This window comes from Strongylocentrotus purpuratus, unplaced genomic scaffold, assembly GCF_000002235.5.
Source record: "Strongylocentrotus purpuratus isolate Spur 01 unplaced genomic scaffold, Spur_5.0 spur5_scaffold_4, whole genome shotgun sequence".
Lineage (NCBI taxonomy): Eukaryota > Metazoa > Echinodermata > Echinoidea > Camarodonta > Strongylocentrotidae > Strongylocentrotus > Strongylocentrotus purpuratus.
Window position 1 is genome coordinate 14,524,916 of NW_022145610.1, and position 27,045 is coordinate 14,551,960.

A 27,045-nucleotide genomic window follows, 5' to 3' on the forward strand; every position below is an offset into this window, starting at 1 on the left:
TCATGTTGACAGGTGCTGGTTGATAAGACCAACGCTGAGCTTGAGTGGTTAGAGCATCAGAAACGAAGACTGAAGGAGAAAGACGACCAAGATGGTGTCACCAGTCTTAGGAAGAGGCAGAGAGCTTTGTTATCTAAGCTTCAAATGGAGCAGGTCGGTATCACTTTGATGCTCTTGTAGCACCACAATGCCCTTTCTCGGAAAGGGAAGTCTTGTAGACGTATGTGTATTGGTAAAGCAAAGGGGGCTCACACACAAGCTACCTATCCTACAAATAAATGTGGCACGAAGACACTTGTCTGGGAGAGAAGTGTGTAGCTTTGACTAATTTCCTTATTCTTTAATGATTTTTCATTTGAAAACAACACCTAATGCTATCTTTGATAAAAAAAGGAAAATTGTAATTGCTTGATGCATTGTTGTAGTGTTTGCGTATGAATCATCCCAATTTTCAGTGGATGAATTAGGGATGTAGCACTCTTGGAAAAATAAATTATTGAAAATCATCAGAATACTTACCGGTAGCTATTAAAAATAAATTGTATTTTTTTCTCATATATTTTTCCATGCTCAGAGTGAAATCAAACAGATGCTAGCTTCCCAGAGGCAGGCAAGCCTTGAGAGACAGCGCCTGCTTCACCAGCAGCAGGAGATCGCCAGGATGCGTCGCGCCGCCGCCCGCTACAAGGACCAAATGAAGGACCTTCCACCGGCCTCGCCCAACGTCTCCTCCATCCTCCCGACTCCCAGCGAGGAGGGAGACGAGGCCTCCATGTCGGGCTCCGACTCCATGCTCCTCTCGCCTCCGGGTGGAGAAGCAGGAGCCAGGGATTCGACCATGGACGCCTCGGCCATGGAGAAACAAGCCAGGGTCCTGCAGAAGCTCAAGATGCTGCAACAGCCCCTCAGCATGAAGTAAGTGCCTCTAGAGTTTGATTAGAAATTATGGAATCATTTAATTAAGACCATCGTAAATCCATCTAATTAAACTTTTAACCTGTAAACTCTGTTTGTTGTTCTCTTGTAATTTCTACAAATCGTCTGTTCGAAGTTAGAAAGATGTTAACTCATACACTTTAACATAGAATTAACCCCCTTCCGGCTCCAAATTTGTTATAGATTATTTTCTTGATGAAGCAGTGCTTGTTATTTTTTTGATTATCTACAGCCCTTATTTTTCATTTGTTTGTTCTACCTCACTTCTATCTGATTTTGGAAGAATTTTGCGACAGCATTTGATACAAACATTCTGACCAATTACAGACTCTCTTCAACGTCTTCAACTAGAAGACGATGTTTGTTTAAATTTCAATATCATTGCTATTTCTTTGAAAATCAGGAGGATCGTAAAGTTTGCCATAGGCTTAACTTCATCCCTACATCCCTTTTGCTTGTAACATGTGGTATTCTAGCTAATTCTGCATGCCCTTTGAACCTCTAGGTTCCTGATGAAGCGCGAGACGAAGCTGAAGAAAAGGCGTCAGAACGCTGAGGAGCTTCTAGCCTGGAAGCAGCGTCTGGATGAGGAGGAGAAGCATGTAGCCTCCATGGAGCACGAGGTTCTTCACCTGTGGGATGGAGCCAAACGCAAGATAAAGCCCACCGCTGCCACCCCTTCTGCTCCCGCGTCTCAGTCACCTGCCCGAGACACCACGGTGAGACTTGATGCTACTCATCTACTTCACCCATTCAGGATGTTTATCAAAATTTGGGTTTGGGTTAATAAATTATGATTCAAAGCCCTTTAAAAAGCCCTGTAAACGTGTACATGTATATGCAGGAACAACAAACAAATCATAGAAAGAGTGAGATAGAGAGTGGAGTGGAGAAGAGAAGACAAGAGAAGAGAAGAGAAGAGAAGAGAAGAAGGAATAGAGATTTTGTAAATTCAAATATTCTCGATTAACTACTTGACGCACCCGTATATGTTCGCATAAAATAGGGCCTATTCGACCTTGGGTGCTGTGTGCGCTGTTGTATATTACTCTTTATTTTCTTCATACTCCTTATTCGTTCTCCATTAGAATGCCGGTGAAGTTTTTGAGGTTGATATACACATTCACAAATTGTTTTATATTTTTTTTAAGGTGATTTATTTGCTTTAACTTCTTTGAATTGACATTCACAGGGTGATGGGGATGATGAATCGGAGGACTACTCCCTGCCGACGAGCACCAGCGGTAAGACCGATGCCAGTAGGACCGCGTCTGAATCTCAACAAACCGGCACTAAGACCACCCCTACCACTACCTACGATAGGAGGCTAGGGAGCAGCAGCGATGCGTCCATCATGGAAGAGTTGAACACTAGTAGCATCGCAGAGGAGATTGGCTCAGAGAAGACACAGTCCAAAAGGTATGGATGTTTGCACTGTGATGACAAAGCTACCTTAACCAAATAGCAACTAAACCACTCCTCCTTTTACTCACAGAACTGCCCGAAACCGCCTGTTTTCGTCCGTTTTCAACGCGCTAATATATCCGTTCTAGGGTCTACCGTTATAATGTTATACGTGCGAGAATCCTTGCGATGACTACAGTAGGATTCTTCATAGAAAAATAGCGCATGTTTCACATTGTTCAGAAAAATGTCAAATCGAGAGCAATATTGCAGCATCTTCCAGTGAGTGATAGGCTATTTTTACAAAATCTCTAGTTGCTAATGGGTGAAAGCCTGTTCTGATATTACGCTGTTTATAACTGCTTCAGTTATTCATACTTGTAATTGAATGGCAATTGCGCTCAAAGAGGTCCCAGCGTATTCACTATGCTCTGTGTTTTAAGATAGGAAATGTGAAACGCATTACACTTTACGTTTAAAAAACTGTGCTGTTTTTGCTCCATCATATCCGAACGAGGCTTTACTTAATGTTTCTATTGTAAGCTGGCTTTTTACATTTTTAAAATCTAGATACGAAAACATTATCATAGACGATAAACTTTTCCCTGGACTGAACATATACTGTGTATGGCATTTATTACATATCCTCAATAACGTGCCGACTTGTGTCGTGACACGTAGATCTCCATGCTGTTAAAGAGATTAGTGGATGACCTTGGTATTAATACAGGATTAAGCCTGGGCTGTGATCGCTTCCTGTCTAGATCTGATAACTGGTCTGATCTAATCTCCAATGACCATAAATATTGTTGTTCATTAAACACATTCCAAACCTAAATTACGTGGGAAGGAATGAACAGAATTTACTTTTATGTTTTGATCTACAAATGGTGTATATGTTTAAACACATTACAACGTAATCCTGACCTCAAAAAGTACAGTATTCATAAGTTTGTATGTATTTTGCACTAAATGCTCTTTAATACTCTGTGTAATCAACGCTAATTTTGTAGAACTGTTTTGGTATATGTGTCGTTAAAATCATTATTCTTTAGGGTTTTGGAGAACAATGTACCCCAAGTGATTTACTGCTGAACTAGAACGTGATATCAGTGTAAGATCTTTATCATCTTCATGATCAGTGGGTTTCTACTTGTAATTTTGTTGAATTAGTTCTTAAATTGAATAATCCATGACAGTGTGGAGAATGGCTATCTTTCTATTTCTTCTTCTTCTTCGCTATAAGTGCAAGCCACCATCAGGTGTATTCTAGGTTTCTATACTGACAAACCATCATCTTCTCCCTTGTTATTTCTCTTCCCAGCATTTCTGAGAGTCCCCACGCAGGAGCTGAACTGTCCAGTGACGATACTATCAAGGAAGCGTCTGGCCTGCATGAATACACCAATGACTCCTTCGACTCTACCGCAGACCGCACCCTCACCCCTTCCAAACACAGCAGCCACCAAGGCGGCCCGGTGCCTCCCATCGGGGGGGTATCCACCTCACCGGGGGGCCAGGGTCTGACGGCCCTCAGTTCGTCAACGCCCAAGTCTATGAGAAATGCGAGCACACTGCCATCATCGTCCAGTAGGGGTCCCTTCCTACCACGTGCCAGGAACAGACATCCTTCAGACAGTGGCTCAGAGTCAGAGAAATCTTTCTCTCAGACTATGTCAGGTATATAGAGCTCTTCAACAACTTGCTAATTATTAGAGCAGTTGTTTCGGTCATGCCACACTTTTTTCTTTTGTTGAATTTCTAAGCCTGCTTAGTCACAGTTAAATGCAAAGTGCATGAACATTTCGTCATAGTTTCTGACCATCACTTCTGTTTACATTGGGGATTAGGTTCTCTAATTCATAAGTTGTTTAATGTATTGTTTATATTATAATGTTTATTACATATTGTAATGAGTATGTTACTGATGTGCCATAGTACCTTCTCTTTGGAAGATACTGGGGAGTCAGATTTGTTTAAACATTGTATACTTGAGTACGAGAATGTTTCATAACCTGAATGATCCAATTAAAACAAGCTTTTTTAAGTGTATCCATTTTCATTCTCACTGGACTAAACTTAATTTCATGTGAACAGAAACGGCCTCTGACCAGAGTGACATCGAAGGTCGTGTGCGAGCTCTGAAGGACGCCCTTAAGAGGAGAAAGATGGAGGCGGATCGACTAAGGAAGCAACAGAAGAGGCTGAACCGAGAGAAGCTGAAGGCCCAAGAAGCCAGCTTGAAGAAGCAACTTGAGGTGAGTCAAGCTTCCCGTCCAGAATTCAGTCAAACCTGTGCATAGCGGAAACACAAAAAGTGGCCTTTGTAGACAGTTTCCTTTAGTACATGTTTCAATGAGAAACAATTTTTCAAGGGAAACAAAAAATGTGGTCCTTGTAGACAGGTGGTCACTAAAGCAGGTTTGAGTGTATATACTTTAAGAATGTCCTAAAGGGATATTCCAAGCTTATTGTTATTGGTGGTCTGCTCAACAACATATGATCTTTAGACCCGTGAAAAGAATTTGAATCGTCATAGGTACCTCAAATTATGCCCTTCCATTGGTGTGTTTTGGCAGAAGTCTATTTGACCTACATTCAAACCTGTCTATCAAGACCACCTGAGGCAAACACAAAAAGTGACCACTGTAGATGACCTTTCTAGACAGGTTCTTCAACACCGGTAGGGAAGCAATAGACAGGTGGCCTTTATACAGAGGTGACCCCTTAGACAGGTTTGATTGTATCAACATTATGCAGTCACTGAAGAGATGGTAATCTTGTAGGGAGGCGATGTTAATAGATAATTATTATTATAGTCCGTATTTACTGTGGAACTTAGTTAACAGCCTTCCCTGGGAAAGCATAAACTTTGCAGTTGCCTTGTAATCATGCCTTCCGTCTCCCACAGACCTACGACAGGTTCGTAGAGACCACCAAGGCCGAGCTGGAGCAGGAATCCAAGAAGCAGAAGCTACAAGGAAGTAGCCATCTTCTTTCCACACCCTCAGCCAAACCTCAGATCAAACAACCCAAGGCCGGTGCCGACTCCCTCCGCCACGCCCGCGCCTTGCGTCAGAGGACGGCCTCGGACAGCAGCCAAGAGGGCGCCCTCTATGAGGCAAGAAGTGCGGCGTCGAGACCGAGCGTGTCGGAGAGCGGACGATCAAGTAGATCCAGTCTGGAGGGTGGAGTGCCTGCTGGAGAGGAGAGGGTACCGAGTGTTCTTGGTGGTAGCGTGTCCTATTCGTCATTCAGCGCTACATCCTCACCCAGCACACATCACAGTGAAGGTAAACACGAAATACAGTGAAACCTGTCTATAAAGACCACCCAAGGGAGACAAGAAAAGTGGTCTTTATGGGCAGGTGGTCTTCATGTATAGGTTCCTTTAGTACATGTTTCAATGAGAAACCATTTTCAAGGGAAACAAAAAATGTGGTCTTTCTATACAGGTGGTCACTAAAGCAGGTTTGACTGTACTTTCTTTCATGACCATTTGTGCAATGTATGAGCAGTTCTGCAGTTGTTTCGACACATGCACATGGTACATGGAAATTCCCTTATTTTTTCATCTTGTCATTTCAACAAGATTACTCAATCATGACTTACACTTTACCTGCTGCCCAGTGAAGAAACCAATGTTACCGTAATGCCAATGTTTATTGTGTTACTACCTACTACAGAAAATAATCTGCTTTAGTGGCCCCCTGTTTAAAGACCACATTTCTTTAATGCCCAATTTTCCACTGTAGACAGTAATTTTCATTGGAAACTATACTAAAGGGACTCTATACACAAGAACAATGTGCCTATTAAATCTACTCTTTTCTCTTGAAAGGTCTTTGTATTTGGCTTTCATTATACTTTATATGGGAACTTGTAGATTTGTCTAGCCTATAGTCATCATAATTTATTCATACCTACCTTTAGGACTCACTGAATTTACATGTCTCAATTTATCTACCAGGTGGAGTCAGTCCCAAGTCACCTTACAGCCTCTCAAGGGACCACAGTGCATCAGCCAGCAGTAGTATTGCAGAAGACATCAGTATTAGGAGTGATTATTCAGACAAGGAGAGTGCTCAGGATTCTGAGAAGTTTGACTCTGAGGATCATCGAAAGATCAAGGAAAAACTACAGCAACATCATCGCGAGGAGGAAGAAAAGGATGCGGAAAGAACTCCTAGTGTTCCCATGATCAATGGAAGGAGATCAGGGGATGGTCGGGATGCAGAAGAGGACACTCCAAAGGCTACTACAAGTGTAAGCCCAGCTTTGGCTTACAAACCAACTCCATCACCTGGAGCCGATGTCGATGACGATGTGTCCATATCCTCGTCGGTTCCAGAGGAGATCATCTCTGCAGCGAGCATACAAACCCAGGACTCGTTTGAAGAATCAAAGTCTGCTGTCATTATCTCAAACTTGCCAGAATCTGATCATGAACTGTCTCTTGGGGACAGTCTCGTTGAGTCTCCAAGACATGCGCCAAGTTCTCCTCCAGCATCGCAATCTCCTGCAGGTGGGAAGGCTGCTGTGACCCCAGTCCCTGATGACTCTTCACAGAGGAGCATCGGGTCAATACCAAGTTCAGTCCATTCACGCTCTTCACGATCACCCAGTGTCAAATCAGAAGCTGGCTACAGCGAGGATTTCTTGGAATCCTCACCCACTTTGAAGCGCTCAGACTCAAAATCTGACACGGACGAGGATATCAGTGAACACTTGAGCGAAGTGAGCGAGGTGTCTCTTGCAAAGAGCAGTCCAAGTCGATCTTCGGGGCACCTTGTATTTGATTTGAAGGACAGATCTCCTGTTCATGATGAACCTAGTCTTGACTTTGACCCCCCAGAAGTCACAGTGATTCCTCAAAAGGCAGAGGAGAAGGAGGAGGAAGAAGATGTCTTTGATGACAAACTTGCCCAGGACTTAATTGGAGATGCTACACCAGAGCCAAAAATTAAGGTATGTGTTTTAGTCTTAATGAAAGATAATACTGATGGTACGTGCATCTTCATTTGTTATTTCGAATGTAAATGCCCTCTAAGCAGTTCATATGTCAAGGACAGTTATCTTTACTGCTCTAAAGTAAAAGTGAAGAGTACCTGATTGTATAGAGCAATTTAGCAAGATTATGGGTTTCAAAGTAAATACTAAATAAGTAAACACATCTTGATAAATGGATAAATTAAATTGAATGTAATGAGAAAAGCATTTCACAATCACCTCTTGAATTTTATTCAATCATTCAATTATATGCATTTGTATTCTCTTTTTGTTTTATTTATTACAGGAGGTTCTTCCTGACTTCCAGATTGGGGACCGTGTTCTAATCGGTGGCAAAGAACCTGGCACTTTGCTTTTCAAGGGCCCGACCAAATTCGCCAGTGGAAACTGGATAGGGGTAGAGCTTGATGAGCCAGAAGGCACCAACGATGGCACCCTCAAAGGCATTGCTTACTTCACCTGCAAACCAAACTATGGCATCTTTGCCCCTGAAGATAAGATTGCACATCTCCCCGAGGACTACAAGCCATCTCAGGAGTCGTTGAACGAGGAGGCCTCGGAGCAGTCTTCCATCGAGGAAGATATTTCCAGCCAATCATCTGTGAGGACAGTTTCTGAAAGTGACCTTGTTAAAACCAAGAGTGTCAGTAATGACATAGCTCAAGAGCAGAGATCTACAGAGAACAAAGTAGAGGAGGACAAGGAGAGTGATAGGTCACTATCTCAACTCACATCCATTAAATCTGAGGACATTCTCGAAGAGGCCACAGAAGATGAGCTGTCTGAAGCTGGCATTGATGATGATGCCTTGGAGAAGTTGATCAGCCATGCAGCTGAAGCGGTAGAGTCATTCTCAGTAGATGAACCTGGTCTAGGGAAGGGAGATGCTGCACTTGTGACTCCCAGAGGAGCACCAGAGGATGAGTTTCCAGACATTGAAGAACTGCCTCATGAGGATGAGCAAGAGGGTAAGCAGGATGAAGCTGAAAATCGTCTCGTGGACACAAGCACAGATCATTTGACTGAGGTTATTGTGAAGGACACATTTGATGCTGTGTTAGAATTAGCCAGGAAGCAGAAACAGGATGAAGAAGAAGAGAAATCAAAAGACAGTTTATTGAAATTAATTGTTTCTGCTGAATCATCTAGGAGTGATAGTGAATCTTCGGAAGTGCTTGTTGAAAAATCAGAAGAAGAAATTCCTGAGAAGGTGCCCCAAAAGAGTGCCGAGAAGAAAGCAGACTCTGTCGCCAAATCACTTATAAATGAAGCCATCAGTGAAGTATTGCGGTTGAGAGACCGGAAGAACGCAAAGATTGAACTTGCAAACGAGAGAGTGAAGAAGTCAGCATCACAGGAAATCAAGACACCAGAACATTCATTGTCTCCAGAGTTTCGTCCAGAGACTCCATACACTCCAGACAAGAGTCCTGAGAGGAAAGTTGACAACATGACTGCACTCGATGATGACATCTTTATTAATAGGGTACACATTGAGTCCAGCTCTGGTAGCGATAACGTTCCTGTGGCGAGACCAGGTTCACCCATCTTTGGTGAATCTGGAAGCGTGAGCCCGGAGGCCCTGAATGAGAAATTAGAGCAGCTCCAGCTCCTAGACAAAGACATTCTTGAGGCAGACCTGTTTGGTGACCAGGAATGGTTTGATGATGATTTTGGCTCCATGAAGAAAAGTCAGAGCATCATTAAGGTACCAGAGAGGGTAGTGTCACCCAAGAAAGCAGAGACTCCAGCAGGAATAGCTGCCCAAGCTGCCAAAGCTGCCCAAGAAGCAAAGGCAGCTGCCAAACAGAGAAACGCAAAGTTAGACTTGAAAAAGATAGTGGAGGAACCATTCTTTGCCGTGCCTCATAATATCAGTGACGTGACAGACCTTGCCAGCCAATCCGTTAAAGTCTTCCATGATAAGGTGCAAAATGAGGAACCTGTTGCTAATGTGGTGCCACCATCAACCATTATGGGTTCTGATACCAAAGGATCAGACATCGAAAGCACAAGTAAGAAAGCATACAAGAACTTAATATTCACTCTGTCTGGTGAAGTCTACCAAGCCATCTGCCAAGAGCAGGAACCAACCGTCCAATCTCCTTGGATGAAACCCAAGCGTAAACCCCGTCAATACTTCTTCCAGCAGCCTCCGAGTGATGAAACGGAAATGGCGTCAGCCGTGGAGGGCCGTGTACTGGCTCTTTCTGGCCTCATTACCAAACAAAAACAAGACAGTGCTGTGGCTGGCAGCAAACTGAGCAAGAAGAAAGATCATGTTGACGAGATTTTAATCGATGAACTCAAAGAGGAGGAGCCAGAATGGATAGACTATGACAATGATGAACTGTCCGTCAAGATGCAGCTAGCAGATGCTCTGTTCGATTCCTTGCTAATCGATACAGCTATAGCGCTACAGCAGATTGAGGATAAGAGGAAAGCAAGAGCCGAGAAGCGTCACCAAGAAGATCACTTCAGTCACCAGGATGTGGAGTTCTGAAGAAGCCTTAGCAGCATGAAGGTCTCCATGAAGAGTATGGCTTGAATCAGCCATCGAAGGCTGTCTAGCCAGGATTGAGAGCAAAGTCATCCGGACATCGTGCCAGAATCCTCATTGATTGCCAGTGCAGTGCAATCAACCGATGACGCAGTGTTGTGGCCAAGTCCCATGCAGATCTGGGAGGAACATCTATATGCAGTTCACTGCTGAGCTGGACGTCAACCGGTCTACCATAATGGTTTGGTGCTAGGTACTGGTATATTTCCTAACCAATGAAAGGAGCACTCTTGCCATGTGCAAAGCTTTTAGTGATTTCAAATATCATGTGCAGAGAAGAAAAATACCTTTGAAGGACTTCGCTTATCTATCCAAAATACCATTTTACAATCAATGCATTACCCTATAAGCCTTAAACCACATTGGGCATAGTTTATTGACAAAATTTACGGACCTATCTTTGATGCGAACGTGTAACTTCATTGCCAACCCCAAGCGGCATTTTACTCTGCTACAAAAGCGATTGACCAACTCATATATCGTCTGCTGAAAGCCAGAAGGGCGCTAACACTTTTTACAAATAGTTAACGCCCTATTGGCTGCCAGCAGACAGTATGTTTCGTCCCTCTGTTTGGAATGGTGCTTCAACAAAAAATGAAATGTTTGCCCACAATAGAGAAGCCGGAGCATTCTCTTTTGTCCTTTTGAGGGGAAGTAAAGTTGATTCTTTTTATTTAAAAAAAAAAAACACTTTGGGCTCCTGTTATGAATTCATGAAACTAATATCTGGGTTATTTCTTAAATTATTTATATATTCTTTTCAATTTTATCGTGACACTTTTGGGGGTTGACATTTTCATCATTCTTTTGAACTGCATTCATTGTACGTGTAGTGATGTCCTAGGTTACTATCAAGGTTGATGCACAGACCGAAGGCCAATCTTATTTGGTTGTTGGCACATTCTACAATATGCAGCTTGAGATGTGTGTGAAATCTGTACATTTTAAAGAAATGGAAGTTTAGATGTGTCTTTCTTGTTTTGACATAGACTATAACATGGCAATGTATTGCATAGGTAGAGACAGCCACGGGATAATTTATATATACATATATATATCTATTTTAGATGGTAGTTGTATTTTACTTGGAAAAACTTTGGGGGAGGGGGAGGGATTGGGCGGGGGGGCTAAGAATCTATGTTGTCAGTTATTCCTTGATATTCTTGGTATAGTCTTGAAAAAAAGTTATTGGGCTGTGGCACATAGTCATCCTTATTCCACCAATTCTATTATACCTGGGGCGCGTTTCACAAAACTTGTCATCAGTGACAAATGACAGTTTTTGTTATAAGCTACTGAAATCCTTGCTTCTGATTGGTTATCAGCAGATTTGTCACTGATTTTTGTCATTGAAAAAAGGCTTTGTGAAACGGGCTCCAGATCTTGGGTTTATGATCACATTTAACAATGGAAATTGTAGACCTCAGACAAACTGTTAAACTCAATTTTGAACAAAATCTGAAGCCCAGCATCGGATTAAAATTTAGTTAGACTATGGGCCAATATGTGCTGTTCAATGTCTAACTGTAGCTGCAGCCCTGGGAAACTTCCTGTGCATAGGCATGTTCATCTACTCGTTTGATTCTTGTTGATTATTGATGTGAATTTGATACAAATGAAAGTTTTCTTCCATAACGGCCAAAGGGAAGTGCCTGCGTTTGATTCCATGTGGGGCAACAGTGGATGATTTCAGTTAATAACCTTACGTTCATTCACAGAGATAAAAATTTTCTTTGCAATGGCAGAAGAAAAGAAAAAATATTTGCAATAATGGTTCCATTGTACATGTATCTTGCTTATGAACTAAACAGAGCTGATGCATGTTACAAATTCATATATTTTGGTTATTGTATCGCAAATTTTTTATAGTTCAATAATTTTTATATCAATTTTTATACCAGTTTTGTGACGGTCTGTGAAACCCAGTGGTGATTTGATTAAGCAAGCGTTTGGGGGTTACAGAGTGTGCCCTTATCGCTTGGGCTGTTTTGCTTTAAATATTACAACGATGACGCTTGTCTTAAACATCGAAGAGTGAAGTATGTCTCATTTATAATTGAAGTTTTTCATTCTAGCATATGACCGTATACCATACATACATCATATATGTACATGTACACAATGTATTTTGAAGATGAAGATGTCCTGTTCAATTGAGAACAACTGTATTGTCCCAGTGATTCACTTTAAAACCTGTCTGCACTAGTTTGGCCAGGAGGGATGACACCTCCCTGCATGGTCGCTGACAGATTGGTTATCTCATCAAATCAGCTCTCAATTAACATAAGAAAAAGGGGACCATGAGGGACCAGCGGTCACCGATTAGGCATTGTTTGCTATATAGAGGGCGCAAGTAGCTATAAGTAGTGCAATGGGGCCTTTAACCCGTTAGAAGTATATAGAGCATTCTGAACAAATGTAGGCCTACATGGCCTTGTACCACTGTGATAATATAGAAAACCTTGTCAGCTGCTATATGTATAGTCAGGCCTGCTATGCAAAATACATATGAAGCTGCCTTCTAAGAAATGCCTGATTCCAAATCAAAGGCCTTGCCAATGAGTTTTGCGTTTCTATATACATGTAAATGATTACAGACTTTGATACAGCCCATGGGTCGATTAATCATCTAAAATTGATTTTTCGATGTTTTCATCGTTGTTTGTTCGATGTGATCAATGTTTAGGCTCGATGAAACACACCACTCTCTCCCATCATGCACCAGAAATATACATTTTATAAGAGATGGTGTAATGGAAAGATATTTTGCCTTGGTTCATATTAGTTATTAATCGGCAAAAGATTCATTCATTGTTTTAATTTTGTCTAAGCCATCTTTAAAGTGAAAAAAGCATCAAGAACAACCAATTTTTTTTATAGAGTAACCACACATTCAGAAGTATAGTATCTAGAAATATGTTAAAGAAAAGTTTATTTGTTTAAGGACACAGATAACAGTAGAAGACTCTTTAAAGATAAAATGTGGAATATTCAATCCAGTTTTCCATTATACTTTTACATTTTTGTGCCTCCGCCACCAGAGGCATTATGTTATAGGGTTGTCCGTCCGTCACACTTTTTGTTTACACAATAACTCAGAAACCATTGAATGGATTTCAATCAAACTTGTATGTATGAGCAAGGATGAACTGATTAAAATTTGGGTGTAAGAGGTCAAAGGTCACTGGTTCATTAATGTGTTTAAATCACCAGAAAAGTCTGATATTAAATTAATAGATTAACAAAAATTGAACTAAATGTGAAGGGGAAAAAATGCTCGAGTATGTATGAGCATGAAAAGATGAAATGACAAGAGTTGTGGTTCATGAGGTCAGATGTTAAAGGTCACAGGGTCATTATCAATGAATAGACGTAGACTATAATAGTGGAGGCATATCGGAGATGGAGTCGCATTCATCTTTGTTTAACCAGGAATCCTTGCCTTTTTTATATATGTATGTACCTAGTCCAATATTGTACAGTTTGTCTTTATATTATTTTAGTTTAAAGGAAGAATTCCATCTCTTTATTTTGACATTCTACAAGTATTTGACACCTCGCCAAGATGTCCATGCTATATTTTGCTATCATTTATATAATCGGAATGTATTTTTAAAATAAAGAGTTTTAATGAGTGTACATTTTGATAAAGTGGTATGGACTAGGGGCAATTATGTAACTCAGAATGGTATGGAAATTGACAGTAAAAGAAACCGCAGCTGGTACATGTATTTAGAAAACTGAGATATACATGTGAGTGGATAGGTTTATGCATCTGTTGTACAAATTGTTGTTAAATTTATGCTGGATTGTAAATATGTACATAGTTACAATAAATCTTTTTCAAGGTGATGATGGAAAATAGTGAGGTTTGTATTAGCATATCATGTAAAACATGACCAAGTGCAAATATATGGTATTCCATGTGTAATAATGCATTTCGACACATATGGGCATGTTATGAGGACGGTTTGTATAGATCTAGAATAAGAATGTAGGGAATCGCGGACGTATTCACATTTTTATAAATGCCGTTCAGCTTCTGTTGTTTTATTTTAATATATTTGCTCATGCCTGAAATATGACAGTTTTGCTTAAAATGTCTCATATACTCATTTTTTTGAAGCATCTCTTCTTATGGTGTGATATGCAGGAAATTTATGAAAGCTGCAATATCCTTTCTTGACAATTTTTTATACCAGCAACTTTGTGCATTAATATTGGATTATCTAACCAAGTGCATTTAACTTGGGATGTTTGTAAGAAAATTCTTTTTGGTGAAATTTTATCAAATGTAGCCAGCATGCTGTAATGATGCCTGATATGAAAACTGACACTATTATTGTAAAGAAGACAGTTGCCTTGTACATATAAAACCAGATGTAGATATCTATGTGTAAATGTATATGAGAATGTATAGCTGTATGTGTCATAATGTAAATAATAAACTAAATGATCATTATGTGAATAAACGGCAATGTAAGAGGGCCCCTCATATCAAACAGATGATTTTGTTTTCTTGTGTTCTATTTGTGGTTTAAGTCCTTGGCTTTCAGGGCAGAATTTATTTTTATGGCTTAATATGGCTAAATTGATCACATATCATTCTTCATATTGGCAAACACAGTATTTTTCTTTAATTGCTACATTGTTAAAATGAAATATTGTGTCTCTAAAAACAATATATATGAGAGAGAGTGTTAAGTAGTTTACAAAATTGCCAATTTTGATTGAAAAACAGTGATTTTGAATCCTTCAACGTGTTGCCGGCTTCAGGATTGTATAGCTTATTTTCCTTTTAAAAATTCCTGGCATCAAATGCATAGCCATAAAACTAAAAACGGATGCAGTGTGTGCAGAAAGTCTAGTCCTTGCTACTCATGTATCTCACATTTTTTCGGGGTTCTGAATCCAAAGTAATTGAACCGAACCACAAACTGTGGAATGATGGTCGCAAAGGGCTATCAGAAATTTATTAATCATTATAGGTGGAGGTTACATGTATATAGGTATAAGCTTGTTATTAATGGGACTCATCCTTATGATTTAGCGATAACAGAAAATAGATTTTCATTGAATTAAATAAAACTTCATTGAATATTCAAGATTAGGGCCTACAAGTTAATAAGTGACCCTAACGATTTGGTAGAAATTGTGTGATTCCAAACACGCACAAAAGCATATAATGATATATTATTTAATTTGTTTATTACTATCATTATGATTATTTATTGTATCTTTTTGCATACTTTTTTCCCTCACATTCCATTTATTTTTTGAAAATGTTCTCTTTTGCACATACTGACAGAGTATCACCATGGGCATTAATGGTTATTCTATCCAATTCATCCTTCCGTCTCTTCTCTTGCTGTATCTTTCTTCCATTTTCTCCTTCTCTTTTCTCTCCTTATCGGAGTACCCAATTCAATAAACAATGGCAAAGTTCCAGTAAAATTTCATTTTTTGTTCTTTCTTCTTTTTACACTTTACATGTGTAAAAAAGCTCTATTATTGATGGCCTTCATAATGATTAAAAAGCAATATCGAAAGTCTTGATGTGTGTATTCATAACAAATAACTTAACTATTTTGAACACATCGGGTAATACAGGATACCAATTCTATAATTAAAAGGTTAATTGTCATTGAAGATTTCCTGGTCCTGCTGCAAATTGCTTATCAGATAAGATCGACACTCCAATTTTGGTCGAACACAATGGTATCAATGACCTCTTGCTTCCCGAGGAAACATTAAATGAATTTCCTCTGTGATTGTCAAGAAGTCGGTGAAAACATGACCCCCCAAAGTACAGCTTCGATATAAAGTATTGGGAGCTGGTAAACAGGCAAGACTGGTTTTATTGCATGCATGCATGTAGCAAGTTCGATGTAAGCAAAGGTACTCTACTAAGACCTGTCGATACAGTATGGAGCGCCATGAGAGAGCAATGCTTGATGAAGTCGTTCTAAATGATTTGATGTTGAACGGCCGTCATCTTAAAGATGGTGTAAGAATCAGGCCACATGCAGGCCTAACTCGGTTTGAAGATCAGAAAGAAAACGACCGGGACACTCTGAGTAGTGATACACCATCGGGGGAGTACTATGACGGACAACCGAAGACAGGCATGTGGACCAGAGTCGGTAAGGTAGTGGTCCAGCGGAGGGGAATTTGCTGGGCGCTATCATTCGCGATCCTCACTTCCTTTGTTTCATTGACTATCAAGCTCTTATCTGGCAGGGTTTCCCCGAATCAAATTGTACTTTACCGCTCATTCACCCTTGTCCTCTTTACAGGACCCAACCTCATACGCCACAAGGTGTCATGTTGCTTGCCTCTGAAAGCTTGGGGACTTATAATCGTCAGGGGAATGGTCGGCACTTCTTACGCCATCTGCGCTTCCAACAGCCTCCAACAACTTGACATCTCCACTGTCACGTGCATCATACAGAGCTCAACTTTCATCACCTGCATCTTCGCGTGTCTCTGCTTAAAGGAGACTTGTTCCATCCCAATCACCGTATCATGTTGTATCAGTGTGGTCGGTGTTTTACTTGTTGTTCAGCCAGCACCTATCTTTGGGGGTCTCCTTGGCAGCGGCAGCGGTGAAAACAATTTATTTGGATTACTCTCTGCTTTTTCTACTGCTTTGCTTTGGTCTCTTTCATTTCTCTTACTCCGACTGCTCGGCCGCCTCAAGGTTCACGTGCAACTTCTTACTTTTTCGTACGGCTGCGTCAGCTTCTTGGGATGTGCCTCACTGATGAGCGCCCTCGACGAGTGGTCCATCCCGCGTTGTGGATATGATCGTCTCTTGGTCCTAGTTATCTGCATCATCGGCTATCTTCAGATCGTGACCTTCACTCTCGCACTCCAGATGGAAAACGCTGCGGTGGTCGCCGTCATTTCGACCACGGGAGTCTTTGTCACTTTTGTCCTGGACTTTGCGTTCTTCGACGTTACCCCAAATCTTTTGAAGGTCATTGGAGCTCTTTGCGTAACAGCCAGCTCTGTTGGTGCAACCATATCGTCGTACTATGCTGCTAAGCGGAAACTGTCTGAAAGTAAAAAATAGTGTTAAGCTTCAAGCACCACTGTGTTAGCTGCCCTTTGGAGGAATGTTGTCACTTACTATTGAACGCTTTCCCCAGCCACTCTTTCGATGTTGCGGCTAGAGCACAGCCAAACTGAAGTAACTGTAAGATTATTGTGATTAAAGTTTTGTTCATCTTTGCGTTTGGTGGCAGCGGTGGGATTTGAACTGAAACTACAGTACAAATTAATTAAAAGCCGAGAGTGCGTTATATAAATGCTCCTCATTAAGGGGAATTAGTCTACCCTGATATTAAGTTGGCTGTGACGTATGTGATTTAATTTGATTTTATTTGATTTTCTTCTGCATTTATGTTAGTACAAGCTTTCGAATAACAATAATAATATACAGTACAATAAGTATATTTCTGACATTGAATCATAAATTAACAAATATATATATATATATATATATATATATATATAACAATTGTTTAATTTCAAAAACGAAATTACAATCTGTCATGAATACTAAATTACCTCAAACAATCGAAATTATTTGCGGAAGAAGGACTGTCATTGTAAGCAGATTGCTTGATAATACAACAGCCCCAGATAAAACTCATGAAATAGATTAAAGGTAATACAAAATTAGTTGGAGAGTGATTCTTTACAATTTTGATATGTTTGGATGCCCCTGTGGATGTATTATAAGCACTAGAAAATTTAGCCCCTAAAACACTTCTGCATTCGAGAAAAATGGAATATAAGAATTTACCGGTGCTCCCGGCAAATTTTGATGAATTTCAAATAGCGCCTATGGCCGTACTATGGTAGCTGCGACCATGAAAATCACAGAAAATGTAGTTGTGATATATAATTTCCAAACGGGAATAGCCAGTCGGTCGATTTTAGCCAAGAAACATTGTTTTATAGCTCAATTAATATCTTGACCTTGGGAGGGAGCTATACAACATAACAAGTTTATTATTTACAATTTCATAACTTAAGACTCGATTTCAACCGCGACAATGATCACTGAATATTGTAGGATCACATATGCTTCCGATATGTTCATTTGAACCAAATTCATGACCCTATGCCAAAACTTTGTATTACCTTTAACACATTTATTATGGATCTGTGAGCAATAAGTAATTTCGGGTTGACCAGATGAAAATTTGAGGAATTACGGGTAGGATAGGAGTAAATGGCTTTATTTATAGTGTAAAAGTTTTGAAATGAAAGAGGGAGCATATTATGTAAATACTTAAACATGATCAGTAAACTTTGTAGCGAATTTATGTCGAATACGGTTAGGGTTTTCAGTTTGTAGAATATTGGATTTGTGTGAGATAAATATAGTGAACCAGTACATACCGGTATGCGAAGGGCTTTCTTTTGCAATAAATAAATAGAGTTGATTTTGGTCTTGGCCCTGGTGGCCCATACTAAATTATAATATGTTATATACGGTAATATCAATGAATTATAAAGCATAACAAGCGTATAACATGGCATTAATATCTTCATTTTTATATAATAAACCAACATTCCTTGAAATAGAAGTAGTTATATGACGTATATGTTCATTCCAAGATAGATTTTCATCGATAATGACACCAACAAATGTTGCTGTTCTCTTTCCTTCGAGAGGAACATTATCTATAATTATGTTGTAAGGAAAGTCAATGACATGAAGATTTGCGTGCTTGAAATACATGAATTTACAAAAATCTATATTGAGGAATAACTTATTGCATAGAAACCATAGAGATCATTTTGGAAACTAAATATTAAGTGTATTTACTAAAGTGTTCAAATTATGATGTAAACAGCAGATGTTCGTGTCATCAGCAAATAGTACAAATGATAATAAAGGTGTTGTATTGGTTAAATCATTAATATATTATTAAAAAAAGCAAAGGCCTAGTAATGAACCTTGTGGAACTCCACATTTGGTACGCAGGAAATTTGAAAAAAACACCATTATACATTACATATTGTTTTCTGTAATAGATAAATATATATCAAACCATGACAGTGTAACTCCACGAATTCCATAACAGTAATTTTTTCAGTAAAATTTGGTGGTCAAGCGTATCAAAGGCCTTTGATAAGTCCATAAATACTCCTATTACATATTCGTTATTTTATCATATAATTGTACTAAAGCTTGGTCGATGGAATGTCCTTTGTTGAAACTATATTGATTTAGATTTAGGAAATGAAAAGTATTTAAAAACTTATAAAGCCTATTGTAAATAATCTTTTCTATGATTTTGGATATGCTGGGAAAACAGAAATAGACCTTTAATTACCTATTTCTTGAGGATTGTCTTTTACAAAAACAGGATATACCTTAGCAATTTCCAAGGATTCGAGACATTTCTTGGTATTAATTGATAAATTACAAATTTGAATTAAAGGAGAAGCGATAAAGTTTATGATGTGTTAAGAAGGAAAGCAATAATTCTATCGTGACCCTGTGATTTACTTAATTTTAGATTTTTTTTTATTATTTCGGTTATTTCATTAGGAGCAGTAGGATTAAAACTAGTGATGAAATTGAAGGTTTAGGAAGAAATGCAGTAAAGTTTCGTTCGGTCTATTAAGTTTATTTGCTACAGTAGGTGTTAAAGGTCACAGGGTCGATATCAATGAATATACGTAGACTATAAGTTGAGGCAGTGGCGTAATGAGCAAAAACGTTTAGAGGGGGCTGACAAAAAAAAAATCCGAATCACCCCACTCTAACAGGCCCCGCTGAACATTTCTCAAAGTGTGGTCTAGGGGCAAAGCCCCGGCGTGGTTCAAGGGGCGAAGCCCCCGAAGCTCAAGGGGTATGGGCGTCAGTGGCGGATCCAGGAATTTCTTACGGGGGGGGGGGCACAAAATGGCATGGAGTGAAATATATGTAAAACGATGAAGCGACAGAACGAGGCTTTAACGGTGAGGGAGCGGAGCGACCAAGCAGGGGGTGGGTCTGGGAAGGGGTTCTGGCCCCCTCCCAGAGTAAGAAGTATTTGAAATTTTAGAATGTTAGAATTTGAAGGAATTCCTATCGTATGTTTAATTTAATTAGCCTGTACTCATTTGTTTATTTATTTACTACCCATTGTTTCTTTTCTCTGTACTTTTTATTATTATCTGAGGACACTGGAGCCCAGCCTTTGAAAGGCCAATGGCCTCTGCTGGCTCCTCCATATTCTTTATATTATTTATATTTATATTTATATATTTGCTTATATGTATAATGTATTGTTAAATGTATTTTTATACGAGATATGGAAATAAAATGAACTTGAACTTGAATCAAATTAGACGCATTTTCAGGCACTTCCTGGAGTAATATGACGTAAAATTGCTTTCACCTACCCCTTCCAAGAGTAGGTTTTTTTTGCAATTTGAGAACCACATTTGGCGCATTAATGTCCACCGGGCACTTCATGGAAAAAATGGCCTTCTTATTGGTTAGAAGTTAGAAAAAAGTGATCTGTCACGTCGTGAGACGTTGTAAAAATTATGCTTTGATGTCGCACAATGCACAAAGACGGTGGTCCGGTACTTTACCAGTAGTACTCACTGGCGTACTGGTGGGGGAGCTAGGGGGGGGGGGGGGCGCCAGCCCCCCCCCAAATAAAATTGAACCATGACTTATTTTCAATTCCATATACAAGTGATGTATAAATGTTCGTGATATCACATGATTTTCAACAAAATGCTCGTTTCTCCATTTGAGTTGCAAACTGACACATTCCCAAATGGCCAGGAATTAAGAGCATATGTTTTTTTATAGTCACTAAGGGGCCGTGGCCCTAACAGTAACAATAGTAAAAAAAATCCTTTCCAGAAGCAACTGTAACACTGCACATGTACCGTTAAAGGTACTATGTCCCTTTTGCAGCCAACCTCAAATGCTGTAGAACTTTGCAGGAATTATGAATATGTCATGTATGTCCTATCTGTGAAATTTAAACGTTAGCAGTGTCCTCATATTCAAATTATGCAAGGAAAACCGTATACTTGGTAGACTTCAATGTCAGACAGTATTGAGTGACTGACTGGCTTTTTTTTCTTATTTGGTAATAACATACATGAAAAGAGTTGTAAAGGGTACATGAGCATTTGTCTACATCAATAACCCACTTCTTGTGATGGCCAAGATTAAACTGATTCAATCTTTGCGCAGCATAAAACGTATGACCATTCGGTACAATTGTCTGAAAATCAAGACTATTACTTTTGGGCTCTATAGCCCTAAAGTCGATTTGACAACTAATGGTCGTTATTTTCCCACTTGAAGACATTTTCAAGCCCCACCTTTTTTAGGGAAGTTCTAAATTAGTATTATCTTTCAAATGCAGTTGGAATTTAACTTTTTCATTTTTTTGGCCTGCAAATGGGACATAGTCCCTTTAAGGGGCCCAGTGGGGAAATTGAATTCAGACAAGATTAAGAGTATAGTGAACGGTACAGCGAATCGTCTTCTTTCTCTAATAATTTAATGAAACGGCAAAGCTTCCACGCTTCGGGGGGGGGGGAACTGAATTCAGACTAGGATTAAGAGTCGAGAACGGTACAACGAATCGTCTTCCTTCTTTAATAATTTAATGAAGTGTCAAAGCTTCCGCGCTTTGCGCGGGAGGGTTAGGGTTAGGGTTAGGGTTAGGGGGGGAACTGAATTCAGACAAGGATTAAGAGTCGGAACCGGTACAATGAATCGTCTTCTTTCTCTCATAATTTAATGAAATGTCAAAGCTTCCGGGCTTCGCGCGGGAGGGGGAACTGAATTTAGACAAAAACACGATACAACGAATCGTCTTCTTTCTCTAATAATTTAATGAAATGTCAAAGCTTCCGCGCTTAGCGCGGGAGGGGGGAAACTGAATTCAGACAAGAACACGATACAACGAATCGTCTTCTTTCTCTGATTTTTTAATGAAAGGTGAAAGCTTCCGCGCTTTGCGCGGGATGGGCGAATATGAATTCAGACAAGGATTAAGAGTAATAGTTTAATAAAACGTCAGAGTTTCCGTGCTTCGCGCGATAAGGGCGAAAATGAATTCAGACTAGGATTAAGAGTCGAGAACGGTACAACGAATCGTCTTCCTTCTTTAATGAAGTGTCAAAGCTTCCGCGCTTCGCGCGGGAGGGGGGTGGAAACTGAATTCAGACAAGAACACGATACAACAAATCGTCTTCTTTCTCTGATTATTTAATGAAACGTGAAAGCTTCCGCGCTTCGCGCGGGATGGGCGAATATGAAATCAGCCAAGGATTAAGAGTAATTTTTTAATAAAACGTCAGAGTTTCCGCGCTTCGCGCGACATGGGCGAAAATGAATTCAGACAAGGATTTAGAGTCGGAACCGGTACACTGAATCGTCTTCTTTCTCTAATAATTTAATGAAGTGTCAAAGCTTCCGGGCTTCGCGCGGGAGGGGGAAAACTGAATTTAGACAAAAACACGATACAACGAATCGTCTTCTTTCTCTAATAATTTAATGAAATGTCAATGCTTCCGCGCTTTGCGCGGGAGGGGGGGGGGGGGGGGGGGACTGAATTCAGACAAGGATTAAGAGTCGGAACCGGTACAATGAATCGTCTTCTTTCTCTTATAATTTAATGAAATGTCAAAGTTTCCGGGCTTCGGGCGGGAGGGGGGGGGGGGGGAACTGAATTCAGACAAGAACACGATACAACGAATCGTCTTCTTTCTCTAATAATTTAATGAAACGTGAAAGCTCCCGCGCTTCGCGCGAGATGGTCTAAAATGAATTCAGACAATCATTAAGAGTTATTTTGTATTGAAACGTCCAAACTGCCGCGCTTCCCGCTGGAGGAGTTGGGGGGGGGGGGGAACTGGATCCAAACAAGAATTAAGAGTCGAGGACGGTACAACGGATCGTCTTCTTTCTCTAATAATTTAATGAAATGTCAAAGTTTCCGCGCTTCGCGCGGGAGGGGGGAGACTGAAAAATAACTTAGTTACTGGCACCGGGTTTATAGGGTTAAATTTATAAACCTTTGGACATTGGCAAATTTGTCGGTAATTGGTTGCTCGTTTTGTCTGTAATCGGTGGCCTCTATCCCCTCCCCATTCCCCCACTGACAAAGATCTAGCGACGCCCCTGATAACGACACAGTTTATACACTCGACCACACTTTGCGAAACGTTCAGCGGGGCCTGCATGCAGGTTCGTGTAGGGTGCTGCGGATTTTTTTTTTTTGTCAGCCCCCCCAAACGTTTTTGCTCATTACGCCACTGGTAGTACTTGCAAAAATTATCTCGAGTGTATAAACTTTGTTGTTATCAGGGACGTCGCTAGATCTTTTTAATTGGGGGGGGGGGGGGGAGGATGTAGAGGCCGCCGATTATCGACAAAACGAGCCACCAATATTATTAACGACAAATATAAAAATGCCAATGTCCAAATGTCTACAAATTTAACCCTATAAACCCGGGGCCAGGAACTACGTTATTTTTCAGTTTTTCACCTCCCGCGCGAAGCGCGGAAGCTATGACGTTTCATTTAATTATTAGAGAAAGAAGACGATTCGTTGTACCGTTCTCGATAATTAATTCTTGTCTCGCCCCTCCCGCGCGAAGCGTGGAAGCTATGACGTTTCATTTAATTATTAGAGAAAGAAGACGATTCGTTGTATCGTGTTTTTGTCTAAATTCAGTTTTCCCCCTCCCGCGCGAAGCCCGGAAGCTTTGACACTTCATTAAATTATTAGAGAAAGAAGACGATTCAGTGTACCGGTTCCGACTCTAAATTGTATATTTCCGTTTTGAGATTTCCCTTTGTAGGTGCCCTTTTTTTCTCCAGAAAGTGCCCTTTTTTCTTGGTGCCCCCCCCCCCACATTTTGGAAGTCGCTCGGCCGCCCCTGTACGAGACATTAATTTCTCCGGAATGAAGGAACAGTAAATCATTGAAACCGGCAATACTTGATCGTTAATGTTTACTCTGCTATAATTCGCAGCATTTAATTGAGTACTCAACCTGTTATGACAATGTTATACTATAAGCTCAGATATTGGTATATGTTGTTGTAATTTCGCCAATGATTCATTATCTTTGCGTCAACCATATTTACCCTATACTTGCATTTGAATGCCGTTGGCATCAGCTGTTATTGTATTTCAGTTAATAAACTTTGTTCAACTTTATGCTTCTAATCTCTTCTTTTCTATAGTTCTCTGTTAAACGGACAGCTTGGTTTTGATTTCTTTCAAGAGTTTAAATTCTGGCACAGGGAACTCCTGGGCCCCTTTATATTTATATACTGTCCTGTAGTTAAACTATTGTATTGTATTTATTTTCCGTCGATTAACAAAAAACATCAACAAATATACATTTACAATCATAAAGACACTCTTATAAAAGGAAGACGGAGGGATGGCCCTACTCAGCGTTGTTAGCATGACAATGTTGTTTTACAGAGTTTTACACGAGTAGTGCATAACAGTCCTGTAGTTAAATTACATGTATCATGATTACTGCAGAAAGGTGAACACATAAAAGCAAGGAGATACAAAATGCACGTAAACACAAGGGAATATGCATGATCAACATATCACAACATATTTTGTGAATGAAAATACACCAATTAAAACATAAACATTGCAGAAAAGGGCACTGAGCAATAATGTGTATTAAAATGATCAATGATCAAACAGACATTCATCTAACATAAATGCTACTGGTACTATCAACCCTACACGTCCCTATAAACAAAAACATACAATGAATATTTTACATGTCGAGTCGTACAGAGAAAATAGCTGAATTGATCCAACCTCAACTAGAAGGATATAGCATGCAAACTGGCATAACAAAAACCATTCCAGAAACCAAAAGTAGTACACGATTAACTTACATTCCCCGTGGAAACAAAAATTCTTAGCATACTAAATATACAAATATAACAATGACACAGAATATAAAAGAATGAATACATACATGCTAATCCCCGTGGAAATAGTTTTGTTGGCATACTAGATATAAAAACAAGACCATAACACAAAATATAAAGAATAATGAGTACATACATGCAAATCCCCGTCAAAACAAAAATTCTTAACGTACTAGATATAAAAACATGACCATGACACAGAATATAAAGAATGAGTACATACATGTTGAATCAAGGAAAACAAAGTTTGTTCTAATTCAAGGTTATGACTTGAAAACCCAAATGTTCAAAAGTTAGAATTTTCTTATCATATATATGCAAAACACGCAGTTCATCTAACATTTATGCAAGCAGAAAATCGCAAACTTGTGTTTCACGAAGTCTGTATTTTGTATCTTCAAAAGATTAATCCATAACCATTAAAAGATCGACTAACAACATGGTTATCAACAATGAACTTTATTCTATTTTAGTCAAAGTCAATTGCCATTCGATGCATTTTCTCTTTTGACGTTTAGGAGCTAGATTGAGATAGAGTTGGGCACTTCGCGTGGATGAAGCCAAATATACTTCTCTTCTCTTGTCTCATTCCGTTTGTCGATTATGTCTCCAATGCGTTTGAGTTCAGCTCGGAATCTAGGGGAGAGAATGAGAAAGAGAGAGAGAGAGAGAGAGAAAGAAAGAAAGAGAGAGGGGGTGGGGAGAATAGGAATATACATGTAATATTTAATGGATATACTCTTCTGACTCAATGGAAAAGGCCACCCTGATGATAATTAGTTTGTTTTTGATAAGATCAGAACAATGAGAGTAACTGATGAGTGAAAGTTTTAGCCAAATCTGTTTAAAAATAGGAAAGCTTTACATTTTTTAAGTTGTAATCAATGAAACAAGAATTGGCAACTCTGTGACGGTTCTAGGACAATTATTCCCTGGGCAATAACCCCCCCCCCCCCCCAGAAAATTACCCCCGGAAAACTACCCCGCGAGGACAATTCCCCCACGAAAAATTAACTCCCAGAGAATTCACCCCGAGGATAATAAACCCCAAGGACAATTACCCCCCCGGAAAATTACCTCCGAGGACAATTATCCACCCGAGAACAACTACCCCCCCCCCTGAGGACAATTACCCCCTCCCCCGAAAACAATTACCCCCAGGTACAACCACCTCCCGAGAACAAGTACTCCCACCCCCCCCCCCCCGATGACATTTATTCCCCTTAATTGAAACGAACAGGAATAAAAAAGGAGGAGACATTTTTCAAAATTATAACAAATTTGAACTAGAAGCGATTTAAAGTTCTGTATGCCGGCACCTCGACGCAAAATATTATACAGTGCGTATAATACCTGTCGTAGCAAAAAGCAGATTTGACAAAAGACTTAACTCCGTTTCGTTGACAATCAGCCATGCATGAAGACTCTCGTCTACGGCTGATTGTCAACGAAACGGAGTTAACTCTTTTGTTAATTTCGTTTCTTGATACGGCAGGCAGCCAGTGAAAACGAATTCGTTTAATCAAATTATGGAAATGCAAGCACTCCTTTAAACAAACAGAACTGTGTCATTCCTCGCTCATTTTTCTTGATTGAGGTGTCATATGAAAGGGCAGAAACTCAACTTTCTAGGTGAATTTTTCTTCGAAATTCAGATACCGCCCGCCAAATGTCTTTTTGGTTTCCTTCCTTCAAATTGCTTTTAATCACTCATGCGTGAAATATGCATTATCTGAGTAGCATCACATGAAAGAAGAGACTCTAAGCTTTCCAAATAGATATAATTCATTAATTATAGTTGTGATTAAGTTATGATAGAACATCGATACTTCTCAGTTTCGTTTTTTCTGGGACGCACTGTATATATCGTGAATGCCAATGAGTGCAATGGTACACGATTTTGCACGAGGTAAAGGATAAGAGACGCTCTATCCAACGAGGCGCAGCCGAGCTGAATAGAGCGTCTCATCTTTCACCAAATCTTTAAATTACAGAAAGCTCTGAACTTACTTCTTTCAGGCCTTTTGAAAGGCACGACCATGGATGTACTTCACCTGAAAGTTTTCAGGAGTCTTGCTGCCTCTCTTGCTGAGTATTTATCAGTACATTATAATTATCATTATTATTATCATTATTAATATTATTACCATTATTATCTTTATCGTCATCACCATAATCTT

At 39.8% G+C, this 27,045-nt stretch overlaps 3 protein-coding genes across 6 annotated transcripts in view; 2 read left to right on the plus strand and 1 right to left on the minus strand.

The window, feature by feature from the left end:
• The window catches only part of LOC577510 (centrosome-associated protein 350), a 34,239-nt gene extending 19,823 nt beyond the window's left edge, over positions 1–14,416 (plus strand). For all 4 annotated transcript variants that reach the window (XM_030997096.1, XM_011682945.2, XM_011682947.2 and 1 more), the window contains 9 exons: positions 13–153; positions 575–915; positions 1,442–1,655; positions 2,129–2,355; positions 3,665–4,020; positions 4,438–4,598; positions 5,252–5,633; positions 6,311–7,308; positions 7,637–14,416. In XM_030997096.1, the coding sequence (XP_030852956.1) occupies positions 13–153; positions 575–915; positions 1,442–1,655; positions 2,129–2,355; positions 3,665–4,020; positions 4,438–4,598; positions 5,252–5,633; positions 6,311–7,308; positions 7,637–9,853 (5,037 nt within the window). In that variant the 3' untranslated portion in view covers positions 9,854–14,416. The remainder of the gene's footprint in view (positions 1–12; positions 154–574; positions 916–1,441; positions 1,656–2,128; positions 2,356–3,664; positions 4,021–4,437; positions 4,599–5,251; positions 5,634–6,310; positions 7,309–7,636) is intronic.
• A 1,135-nt stretch (positions 14,417–15,551) lies between these two features.
• LOC100892064 (solute carrier family 35 member G1-like) lies at positions 15,552–17,375 on the plus strand. Its single transcript, XM_003727928.3, has one exon. It carries the CDS (start codon positions 15,837–15,839, stop codon positions 16,983–16,985), a length of 1,149 nt encoding a protein of 382 aa, XP_003727976.1. The 5' UTR covers positions 15,552–15,836; the 3' UTR covers positions 16,986–17,375.
• Positions 17,376–23,904: 6,529 nt separating this feature from the next.
• LOC764400 (allene oxide synthase-lipoxygenase protein) overlaps positions 23,905–27,045 on the minus strand; it is a 30,545-nt gene continuing 27,404 nt past the window's right edge. The window contains exon 12 of the mRNA XM_001200684.4: positions 23,905–25,501. Coding sequence (XP_001200684.3) covers positions 25,387–25,501 — 115 coding nt within the window. The 3' untranslated portion in view covers positions 23,905–25,386. The remainder of the gene's footprint in view (positions 25,502–27,045) is intronic.

What these genes read in the sequence shown, in the direction of transcription:
- LOC100892064 (XM_003727928.3), top strand. Translation starts at nt 15,837, where the DNA reads ATGGAGCGCCATGAGAGAGCAATGCTTGATGAAGTCGTTCTAAATGAT.